Source organism: Schistocerca piceifrons, chromosome 2, assembly GCF_021461385.2.
Source record: "Schistocerca piceifrons isolate TAMUIC-IGC-003096 chromosome 2, iqSchPice1.1, whole genome shotgun sequence".
Classification (NCBI taxonomy): Eukaryota; Metazoa; Arthropoda; class Insecta; order Orthoptera; family Acrididae; genus Schistocerca; species Schistocerca piceifrons.
Genome location: NC_060139.1, coordinates 724,825,140 through 724,838,108, shown reverse-complemented (window position 1 = coordinate 724,838,108; position 12,969 = coordinate 724,825,140). Strand labels below are relative to the sequence as shown.

Below are 12,969 nucleotides of genomic sequence, written 5' to 3'. Positions count from 1 at the left end.
GGCTAGCACATGAGTGTGGCAGTTATAAGTGAATATCAACACTGGAGACTTGAGGAGTCCATCCAAATTTGAATACAGCAAGCACCAGCTTCAACACCGATACGATAAGAACGAACAAGGCAGTCTTTATCAGTGTATCACAATGTTACAGTCAAAGTTCTAGTATAGCTTTGTTAAAGGTATTTGTTAGAATCACTGTCCCAAAGTCACGTATCGTCCCAAAGTTCCCTGTCCATTTAGTAAAGTGTTAATTGTGTGTCACTATGTACAGTCAAACGATCGTAGTTGGTTCATTTTGGTGTTACGACAATCTGGCAGTGTCATGTAAAAGTAACTTTCAAGAATAATTGTTTACTTTCAATTTGAAAAGCAAAAAGTGTGATCACTTTGATATGCCATTGTAAAGTTAAATTTAATGAGATTTCTTACCTTTAAATTTGCTTTATCAGTACATTAACTTAACATAATGATTTAAATTGAGAGGTCAGTCATTAAGCCGCGTAGTAACATCTCAGTCTGCATCCTCTTGTTTCCAAGTAAAATTGTTGTTACAAAAGCCATTAATGTAAACGTACTTCTGACGTATTTAAAGAAATATAAACTGAAATGAAGTATTGAAAGCGCTTCTTCAGAACTGACGACCAAAACAGTCTTCATAGATATAGTTTTCTTTCAGTGAGTCTGTCGCAAGGTAACGATAGAAGGCTGTAAGCTGTTTGTTACAGGGGTTCGGATAAAACTAATTCCAGGTAGGCCATATTAAGTGTTGTGTTTGTAACAACTTGTGTGGCTTACCAATCCTGAAAATGGAACCCCATTATCCACACCTCGATTTGGAGAGAAGTTTAAAACATAAATAGGTGCCTTTCAAATAAGAGTATATTTAGGTAACACGTGTCAAAATTTGTGTTAGAGCTTGTTGTTAACGTTAGTAAAAACAGTGTAATGTTGTGCAGTTTCAATGATAATACTCTGCTGCGAGAACTAATAGCTATATATTTCTGAGAAGCTACATGCACTCAGTGCGGGAAGGGCGAAGGGTCTTCTTTTCCGCACGCCAGTCGCGGCAGGTAGCGGTACACACGCGGAGTGCCGAAAACTCGTCAGCTAAACGGATTCACGTACCGCAACGCGGCCAACGCTACAGAACGGTACAGAAATTATTCTGCACATTATTACTGCCATTTTAAGCAATATTAGCGGGTAATGCAGCTAAATATTGTCACTTTCGCAGTTAAGAAGCATTCCTTTCCTTGCTATGTAACGTTAAAATAGGTTTGATTATTCGCGATTCGAAAATTTAAAACACAAAGGCGAATGGGTCACACGTGGAACCTGCGAATTCGGTTTCAAGTAGCACCTTCTGCGAAAAATCTGAGGTTGTCAGCAAACAACATGAACGGCAAAGGTACAAACACATTTCCTTGGTTCACTACTGAACTGATTTCTCCATCGGTCGATCACTCTCCATCCAAGATAAAACGCTGCATCATCCCCTCCAAGAAATCTTCAGTCCAGCCACAAATTGTACTTGATACGCAATACGAACGTACTTTCGACTATAAACATAGGTGTATGGCTACTCTATATTGGTGAATCTGGGGATTCTGCATCATTCTGTGGCATCAACCTTTGTTGATTCATGTCTCGGTAAATGCCTCAGGAAATTACCAGCTCAGTGAACAAAAAGGAACCGTTCTATTTTTGTGCTGACACTACACAGGACACTTTATCTGCAAGTCAGTCACCGTGTTTCTGAGTTACACATGAAGTCTTTTATGTCTCCAATATCCGAATGTTCTACCTAATAATCTATATCGTTTACGTACAAAGCTGTCTCATCGCTTAAAATGAGACGTACAGCAAATGACTTTTCCTTCACAGATTCCAGTACTGCCGTAGAATAATTCAAATGTTTGACATGGTCTTTCTGTTTTAGTTTCAGCTTCAATTGGAGAACACGCCAAACAGTTGCTTACAGAATTTACAGCTTGCTACTGACTTCCTACGTGGATTTCGGTGGACAACGATCAACGAAACAGGAATTCTCTCGAACTTTCATGCTGATAAGTTTGTTGGTCGATACTATTTCACCTGGAAAAACATAACGTCTTTTCAATGGGCCAAAGCCATCGGCAGATTTTGTCGGTATTTCCAAGTGTTGGATTGTATCGTTGATGAGGTCGTCACTTCATAGTGATGACAGAACGACAATTATTAAATTCTACGAGTACAAAACCTTCTGTACTAGGTCAGTATGTTTCCTAATAAGACGGAACATTTCAGTTGTTCTTCACCACGCATGCTCCGGCTTCCCGTTCACTGAACTTGCGTAATGATCAAAATTTCAGCCTCTCTGTTACACGCTTTAACTATTATCGATATATTGCTGTCCTTTAAATAGCTGTAGCCGTTGATAAAGTCTCCTCGGGTTATCGGCCGAGTCAAGGTGTCGTTCCACAGAAGGACGTCTTGACTCTGTTGGTAACTTGAAGAGTTTTAATCATTGAGATTCGCCGAGAAAACCTACATTCGCATACAACTGCAGCCGTTTTTAACCACTCTATTCATTTTGGATTGTCCTGTATTACACGATGGCGTGCTGAAATGTAATGCATCCCATTTTTTATCCAGTTCTCAATATTACGTATTACTCGGTCGACTTCCCTGCTTCGCTGACCCAAGCTGAAACCTTCTGTTACTAGAGGGTTCTGAATTGTATCGTATCACATGGCGATGGAATGTAAGTATGTCGATGCATGAAAAACAGGTTGCTGTAATCGAGTTTGTAACCGAAGAATTCGTTCACATGTGGAGACTCTATCCTTCAACATGACAATGCCACACGAAACAATCCAGCACTTTTGGTTCACTGCCATCGACTATCTTCTGTATAATCACGCCCTGGTCGATTTTAATCTGTTTCCAAAACTTAAAGACCACCAAGCTGCGACATTGTCGCGGGAAAACAGTGACCCTAATAGGTAATAATTTTCCTTCAATTTACGTCTATGGTCACAAACTTTTGTTAACAGACTACCGGTTTCGGTCTTTAATGACCATCATCAGATCTGCAGCAAAAATGGGGAAAACATAAATACACTCGCAAACTGTCTACAGCATAAGAACAATAAATAGACCATAATGAAAAGTAGTTCTGGCAAAATTTACATTTGTGCGCTTTAAATATGAAGAGGCATACCTGTTTCATAAAAACAAAGTCCTAATGTACTGCAGCCATAGTGGCATCGTCAAATGTTAAATGCGGAATCAGCACCAGCATCGTCAAATACATATAAATAATATCATATGCACCAGTCATGTTGTCAGTAGCACTACTGTTTAAAACAAGCTGCCGTACAGTAGCCACAAAATGTTTGTGTTGTAAGTTCACCAGATGTCGCTAATGTCGGCATACACTAGTTTTCAATAATTAATTGAAACAGCGAAAATAAAGGGGGATACAATAGTTGAAGTCTGTAATAAGCTTATAACGTATAAAAGGCATTACAGTAATAAAAAGCAGTAAAAAGAAGAACACGACAAAAGTAACATTGTTAAAAAGAGGAAGAGTTAAGAAACAGTGGTTGACATGTGCTCTAGTGCCAGTATTCTACATAGTGCCATAAATAATAAACACCGTTGATAGTGCACCGGGTAATATTAAACAACCATAAAACAAATCTCTAAAGGAGCCACAAATGAAAGAAAACATAGTGCGGCACATAATCAGCGCCCTCTGTTAGCGCTAACGCCAGAATTCCGCACAGGCGGGAAGTGGTTGGAGGAACGTGACCGGCAGAGGGCTCCTCGTACCCTGCGGTACTCCGTTGCAAAAAAAGAATGATAAAATTCCTTAACAGTGGATGACCCACATTATCCGATTAATGCAGTCAGTGAAATGAATAGAGAAGGAACAAGAACATATTAGAGTCATGGGTAAAACGTATGAAAACGAAGTAAAATTGTGAGGCACTCAATACTACGTGAAACTATCAACACTCTATATACAAGAGAGGCGTGCAATGATTAGTGTAAAACATTGTCAAATGAAGCAAATTAGTCATTGGGCATAAAGTCCCTTTACCAGTTAAGCAGTTTAGTTGGTTCTCTATTTTTTTTTTCCTTTATAAATTTCAAGTTCCTGTAACAAATTAAGATCACGGCCTCTTTTTACTCTGTGAAGAATACGCATGCAATTTTCAATGCTCCCTCTGGAATGTCTAGTATCAGATAAATGCTGTCCCAAAGCCGTTTTGTTTCGTGGCTGTAAGTGTTCTTTAAGCCTTAATTTAAAAGAGTGGCCTCTTTGACTGATACAATATTTGTCTTTCGCCACTACGGCAGCAGTACATTACGACTTTGGTTTTATGAAACAGGTATGCCTCTTCATATTTAAAGCGCACAAATGTAAATTTTGTCAGTACTACTTTTCATTAGGGTCTATGTATTGTTCTTAAGCTGTAGACAGTTTGCCGGTGTATTTATGTTTTTCCCATTTTTGCTGCGGATCTGATGATGGTCATTAAATATCGAAACCGGTAATCTGTTAACAAAAGTTTGTGACCATAGACGTAAATTAAAGGAAACTAATTAAAGAACACCCTCGAGAACTTCATTTTTATAGTGATGAAGTGGTGCAAGACAGGGTGAAGTTGTTGCTCCGTCAACAAACATTCTATAGTGACGGTTCAAATGTATGTGTGAAATCTTATTGGACTTAACTGCTAAGGTCATCAGGCCCTAAGCTTACACACAACTTAACCTAAATTATCCTAAGGACAAACATACACACCCATGCCCGAGGGAGGACTCGAACCTCCGCCGGGCTCAGCCGCACAGTCCATGACTGCAGCGCCTTAGGCTGCTCGGCTAATCCAGCGCGGTTTTAGTGACGGTACCGACAAGCAAGTCTGTCATTGGGAGAAATGTGTTCGTCACCAGGGTGATAACGTTGAGAAATAAAAAGGTAGACATGAAGAATAAAGATGTAGAACGTTAATAAAGTTTGTTATATTTAAAAACCTTCAAGAGTTCTCTCACACAAAATTAGTTAGCATTACTTTTCAACTCGCCCTTGTAATTATTCTCATTATTTAAATAAATTGTGATGATAAAATATCGTTTTAGAATCATTCTTTGTGTGCAGACCTTTGTACTGGGAAAATAGTAAGAGTGGAGAGAAATCTCAAATTACGAAACAGTAAATCAAATGACACATATCGTAAGCTTCAACATCTGCTCCTTGATAAACGTATATTTCAAATATAGTGTGAAGGGAGGCAAGTGCGGCTGTTGGGGCACTCACCAGCGCGGAACTGTGCGTCGTCGCAGAGGAAGCGGAAGGTGTAGCGGGCGCCCTCCACCTGCTGCTCCACCAGCCGGCGGCTGCTCACCGACGCGCACTGCAGGTACTCGTCCACGCAGCCCATGCCGGTCTGGAACGCGCTGCGGCAACCACAACACAAGTGACGCGTAATGCGTGTGTGGCCTAGCCGTGGCCACTGACCACACACATGTCAAAAATGTGACGAGCTCTATTACAAATTACACAGGTACGAAAGGTGATGGAAAAAATTAACTTACTCGATCAGTTTTTTGATGAGCAGCTACTTTTTTGCATCCCTGCTACACAATGATATCCACGCCACTAGAGGAGCCAATGTCCAATTGCGCAGCCTATTGATGAAGTTGACACGATATTGCAGTTCCTGTGTTTGTAAGAAATACGATGCAGTAACGATACAGCCTTTATGAAAGACAAGTAATTTATCCGCAATTGCGATTACAGTCGACCTCCAACTGTAGAATGGAATGACGACATTGAAAATTTATGCCGGGCTGGGACTCGAACCAAGAGATTCCGCTTGTTGCGAACTCTTACTTTAGAATTTATTTTTTTTAAATTTTACTTTTTAACATTTCTCTTTCCTCGTCTTGACTCCTTACTTGTGCCCAGCGTAAGCGCTTTTGTCGGTGTCTATTCCTTTGTGAAAGAAAAACGAATAAGGCTGCAGATGCAGAATCATCCGTGAATAAACATCCGTACGGAAAAAAAATGTAGAAGATGAAGAGAAAGAGAAAGTTAAAGAAATTAGAACGACTTGCATAGCCATCCTCTACATCTTCGCGCCAGCAGAAGAACGTCCGTTTTATCATTGGAAGGAGGACGTCGGATCGTACTGTGTTGACTGGCGCCTTTCTTCGAGATTTCGTATCCTGGGTAGGCTAGCGAAAATACTCTGTAAACAGTTCGTGAAAGTGGCTTTATGGTGTCGATATCGGTGCAGGGTGTGGTGTTGTACTTGGAGACGCGCCCAGAAGATGGCCGTATCGACGATGCCGTCCCGGAAGAGGTAGTTGATCACCATGCCTCTGTAGATGTCATGGCGCGCCACATGGAAAATAGGTCGCGTCGGAATATATCAGCATGATACGAGAGACGTGATGTGGGGGCACTCGGAGGTAGAAAGCCACGATTTTCTGTATAGGGGTCCCGACAGTTGCTACTACCCCACACTCGAAACAGTGTACATACGTACCTTCGACATTGCACTTGAGCAAAGAGGTGATTTCACCAGCGCGATACGATGCTGTTTCTGTCTTGTAGTATATTTGCCGTTGACGAGAAGGCACCACGTCGCAGTGGGTTTGGTATGGTTGATGAATCGTTTTTCAAACTGTAGGCCATGGAACCTGGGGGTGAAGTGCTTCAACGGGGTTTCGGGGAGTGTCGCGACTGGTCATCTTCCTAGTCCGACTGGTCATCTTCCTAGTCCTAGGGAGCTCGATGCATATGTAACCGATCCCAAAAAGAAACGGGCGATATGTGGGATATGTGCCAATGACGTTGGCGGACGTCTCGCAACAGGTGCGAACTCGGTGGTCAACATTCCAGTGAAACTAATATCTTTTCATTCCCACAACCGGGGCATAGTATTGGTGTAAAGTGGCGTGGTTGCAGCTTCACGTTAACCAAATATAGGCCACCACACAGCTTCGGTAAAGTTCGGTCATCAGTTGGACTTCAAGGATGTATTTGGAATATATAAAATACTCGAAAGCCTCCTACAGGCTGTCCACAACCATTTCAGCTATCTGTGGACGTTCCACGCCAGACCCAAAGTCCCATACGTCGTCGCCCATGTGTCATTAACCTGCACTCGTACACAGGCCGTAATTCTCATACCTGCATGTATGCTCGAAGGAACGTTGCATCGTACTTGTTACAGTTACAGCCAGTAGAGGATCGTACTTGTCTGCCAAAACCAGGCTAATGACTTTCCATTAAATGTCTCCCCTGTATGGGAATTACAGTAGGTATACAAGTGACATATAGACGACAACTTATGAAACTTTGGGCCTGTCCATCAAGCGTGCAGGGATAGCCAAAATGAATATGACGACCGCTCGCGGCAGGCGAGATATCCGGATCCGAGTCCCAGCCAGACACAAATATTAAATGTAGTCATTCTGTTCTGCAGTTGGAAGTTGACTACATTCGCGACTGCGGATACATTCCATATGTTGATAAAGTGCCGCATCATGCCGTAATTCGTTCTATGTGTGTGCAACAAACCATTACCAGTAGCGGGATTGTACAGCAACAATACACCATAGCATCACAGTGATTAGGTGGGGCGTACGTTTCCATTGTGTCGCGTAACGACATCGTACATATAACATGACCACACTGATAATATTTAAAGTCTGGCTGTCTCCACAAACTGGTAACACCGTAATGAGATTTTCACTCTGCAGCGGAGTGTGCGCTGATATGAAACTTCCTGGCAGATTAAAACTGTGTGCCCGACCGAGACTCGAACTCGTCTCGAGTCTCGGTCGGGCACACAGTTTTAATATGCCAGGAAGTTTCATATCTGCGCACAGTCCGCTGCAGAGTGAAAATCTCATTCTGGAAACATCCCCCAGGCTGTGGCTAAGCCATGTCTCCGCAATATCCTTTCTTTCAGGAGTGCTAGTTCTGCAAAGTTCGCAGGAGAGCTTTTGTAAAGTTTGGAATGTAGGAGACGAGGTACTGGAAGAAGTAAAGCTGTGAGTACCGGGCGTGAGTCGTGCTTCGGTAGGTCAGTTGGTAGAGCACTTGCCCGCGAAAGGCAAAGGTCCCGAGTTCGAGTCTCGGTCGGGCACACAGTTCTAATCTGCCAGGAAGTTTGGTAACACCGTAGTCTGCAGCAATTGCTGGCGCAAGTCTTGTCTTCTGTTCGAGCTATTACGCCACGTCTACGCACATGGTCTACTAGTAAACCGTGCGTCTCCTGAATCCAATGACTCACTGAAGAAAATGTCTGTATATTTCATGCATTATGTGAAAAAACATCACAACGTATACCAGATTAAATTTTAAGTAGTTTCTCTCTCATGACTCGATCCAAGACAGCTCATACGGCCAAAATGATGCGGGAAATTAGAAAATTGAGGTTTTCTTAAATAAGCATACTCCTATAGCTCTGATAGAAGAACGCTGAATGAGAAAGTTGTAGGGCTTAAAAATATATATGGACTGATTTTTGTTTGCTTATTATGACTACCGATTACTTTATTTAGTTTCGAGGTCTATCAACAATACCATTTAAATTGGTTTCTCCTTAACTCGTTAACATTCATATTCTCATACTTCCTGTTTACTGTAAGTATGTAAGTATAAACTGTACTAAGTCAAAATAATACTTGTTTGAAAAATGAAAAATATTAATTATTATTTTACATACATCGACATTTTGAAATAAAAAAGGCGACCTCAATAATTGGCTAGATCTTCTCAACTGATGACTCTGCAGTAACGATTTTTGGCTTATTTTCTTCGGGAGGAGTTGTGCTACCACGCTTTTAAATAATTAATAATAAAGATAAAAAAATGATTTCGAAAAATTTGCGCTTTTGTTGGTCGTGTTTTTTTAAGTAGCAATATTTTTAGATTATGAAAATTCTTAAGAAGTTGCTGACATTTTTTCGCGAATTAAAAAGAATATAGTGAACGCAATTAACATTTTACTCCTATGCGCATCATGGAAGTTAATACTGAATACTTATATTCTCAGGAAAAAATGCTAGGGTGTATTTAATTAATTTTTAACATTAGCAACTGCGTAATAAAATGAAACATGCAAGAGCGCAGTGCGTCTGCTGCAGCGGGCGGCAGAGTGAAGGGAACTGGCGTGCGCTACACTGAAATGTAAAATATTAATAGTAAATATTTCCGATGCTGTTTTACTTCTAAGGTGAAAATTACTATAACATTTGTTATTATCTCGTCAAAGTAGCCCAGAGTAAATATAAAATGATTTTTGTATGAGGTCCAGAAACCGAGATATCGGACACTATGAAAGCGTGGGTGATTTATAACAATTTTTCAGGCAGGGTGCGCTGATTCGTCCCCTCCCCACCAACCACTCCCCCTCCTCCACACTCCGTCGCCCACTGTAGCTGACGCACTCTGCGCTTGCATGCTTAACTTTATTCCTTAATTACTAATAACTGAAAATCAGTGAAACATATCACAGTATCTTTTTATTGGATATTCAATATTAACTTCAGTATTAACTTCCATCAAGCACGTGGCAATAAAATGTTAATTGCATTCCCTATTTTTTTCGTGTCTGCTCCAGACGTTTGTGTACTTCTTTTTTGTATTTATTTAATTCTTGAAAAAATATCGGCAACTTCTTTCTTTAAAAGTTAATTTCATAAAGTAAAAATTGAGACAGTTAAAACAATATGACTAACAAAAGCGCAAGTTCCTCGAAGTCATTTTTCGATCCTTAAAATTAATAAAATCGTAAAAATTATTTAATAGTAGGATACGACAGCACTTTGCGAAGAAAATAAGTCTAAAACCCTTACTGAAATGCTGTGCAGTGAGAAGATCCAGCCAATAATGCAGAGACCCCTTTTTTTCAGGAAGGCCATATACCTCGGAAAATAATTACATTTTTTAATTTTTAAATCAAGAACTTCTTTGACTTACCGCGGGCTATACATGCAGTAAATAGCCAGTATGAAGCATTAATTATTTAACGTGTTACATAGAACCTAACTTCTAACATTTCTTTCGATTGTTCTCGAAAAAGCAGTCGACAGATCTTTTCAAATCCTACAGCTTTCTCGTTTAATATTTTTCGATTGGGACTATAGTTTTCTTTGGGGAGAACGAGTTTTTTTGCAAATTTACGGATTTTTTTGGCCATGTGGGTCATGGAGTTTCATAAAAAAATTAAATCTTAATTTGCTAAAAGCTCAAATTTTTTGTTTTTCCATAATAACTTTTGTAATCACTACTCCACAATGCCTAGACTATTTGTGTAAATTTTTATTGCGTTTCTCGTGTGAACGTTGATATCTTGAGTGTAATGGTGGCATAGCTACAATGTATTTCACTTTCTGACACATCGGTAATAACAGGTACGTCCAATAACATTTTTGAGAAAGATTTCTCGACGGTCTGTCTACCGTTGAATGCCACAAAGGCCAGAAGTCTCTGACGCCCATTTGCTGGCACCTGGTAGCTTCAGATATCGTTCTTCTTTCTGAATAGTATTAAATGATTGTGATTTTGAGCGATGCTCCACAGAAAATGACTTCGATTTGCATTCCACGTTCCTTAGCTAATGAGGCAGGCGACCCGTTTTAATGTGTTGAGTATTGTATTACTCTAATATGCAAGAAGAATCACCCAAAACTAATTATATGTTTTGTGACATAGTCAGAATACCTCACTACAATGTTTAACGTTATTAATAATGATTTACGCATTGTTTCTTTCCCTAGCAAATCATTTCTTTATGCAGTTTTTCGTCAGGAATTAGTATGTTTTCGTCAAACCACGGTTAGTAACTGTGCTGTAATGCTTTTTACTGTCATTTTTTGATTTTTTAGCGTAAATGTATGCGATAAGTTATGTCATTACCTTGTAGTGCATGGTATATAGCAACACAGGCAGTCTACACATTTTGAGGTCCACATATGTGTTCATGGAGATCTTGAAGCTGACCGAAAGTGATAGTTAAGGATTTCAGCTAGACTTAAACCAACATATTTGCCCATTTATGAAACTATACAAAGTGGAAAGAAGTTGCTAACGCTGATATAAGTAAACGTGCCTAACTGGTATTACATAGATTTGGGTCAGTGGAACTACTGTATATTCACTTCATAACTATTCCATTGACAAATGGGTTCTACCCGATGAACAAACCTCAAGTTCGCATCGTTGACGGTCGTGTGGAAGTACTTCAAGGCGTTTGTATAGTGACGCAGCAATGTGTTCGCTAAGCAGACGTCTATGACTACATTCACATAATTTACTCAGTCGAGCTTGTGATAAAATTTAACGTATTACAGTTTTCTTAGCATTTTGTTAAACAATTTCTTCTAGCAACCTACAGCTCCATTCAACAAAAGGCAAAATAAGAACTTAATATGCACTCGCCTGCCGTGACGTTATAACTGACATTCATACCACCCTTATATCTCAAGATATGTGCGAAACCACTGAGTTAGCAACATCTTGCCTACGGCCACGCTCTTTCAAGGCGATATTGGTCACTGAGCCTTATAAAGTAACGTTATAGATAAGAACAGTTGTTCATTAAGTGAGGTGCGACATTTCAGCAGTCCACGAATTAAATTTTATGTCTCAGTGTCTCAACTTTTTGAGTGTTATGTAGCATGAGGCATCGAAGTAGAAAGGAAATCCGAAGCCAATTTAGCAGAACAATTCAGGAACACACATGACAAAAAATGGTTCAAATGGCTCTGAGCTCTATGGGACTTACCAGCTGCGCTCATCAGTCCCCTAGAACTTAGAACTACTTAAACCTAACTAACCTAAGGACATCACACACATCCATGCCCGAGGCAGGATTCGAACCTGCGACCGTAGCAGTCGCGCGGTTCCGGACTGCGCGCCTGGAACCGCGAGACCACCGCGGCCGGCCACACATAACAGTAAAATCATAAAATCACTATCGTATGATTGCCAAATAACGACAACCATATTTACAATACCTTAACTGTGTTAGGGGCGGCTGTGTAACGGAAAGCTTGTCGTGGTCGTCTTGTATGGGCTGTGAAGAGAGAAGGCGTTAGTGCGTTTGACTTTTACGTAAAATCTTCTCCCCATAATTTCTAACGTTGCCCTTCTGGCTATTTAGTTTTAAGGCATTCCTACGACATTCCACATTTTTAAGTTTTCCAGTGTCGATGTGTCTGTTAACGCCAGTGTTACCGAAATTTCAGCAGGGTAGCAAAGTTCTTGATATTAGTTTTCACTGATACACCATACGGAATCTGAAACGTTGAAGTATATAATTTTCCATCAGGATTGAAATATTCCCAAAATTCAAATGAATACAACAGATACTTTGACAGTTTGAAGAGAAGCTCATTGGTATGGGACAGAAAGTAATTAGAAATCAACTTTGCCCCACATGTCACGAAACAGAAAGATATCCAACCCATTGCATCTCTAACTTTACCGTGTTTATGTGCAGTCTTGCGCCACACACTAATAGAATTTCACGACAACCATGAAAATGTAGATGTATGTCGATGGCGATGTAGGCAAGAGGAAGTACAGTTAACTAAATTTCAATGCCACATAGTCCTCATTTGAGGATACGGAAAAGAATAAAATGAAAATTATGTTCATAACACAGAAACTAAATTGTAGGTATGGACAATGTTCAATTCTATCCTCAACAAGTTCTTCGCATTGAGATACTAACTAGCATTTTCTTTGCCTTCGTGATGATGCCCTCTTGCTTGGTCCTTAAATGATGAAAATAGTTCAAATATGTCTCACGGATGGTTTTTTGAGTCTTTCCCAAGACTTTTTTGAGTTTCGTCGCTTGGCAGTCGTGAAACAGACCTGCTACATTGTGGCTAGAAGGCTTACGAAATAAACTATAAATCGAGTGTCACAAGAGAAAGAAGTATTTCTTTGACAAG

The 12,969-nt window shown here is 40.2% G+C and overlaps 1 protein-coding gene across 1 annotated transcript in view; it reads right to left on the bottom strand.

Annotated features, from left to right (window-relative positions):
* LOC124777544 overlaps positions 1 to 12,969 on the bottom strand; it is an 82,586-nt gene that overhangs the window by 36,041 nt on the left and 33,576 nt on the right. The window contains exon 3 of the mRNA XM_047253000.1: positions 5,309 to 5,448. Within this exon, the coding sequence (XP_047108956.1) occupies positions 5,309 to 5,448 (140 nt within the window). The remainder of the gene's footprint in view (positions 1 to 5,308; positions 5,449 to 12,969) is intronic.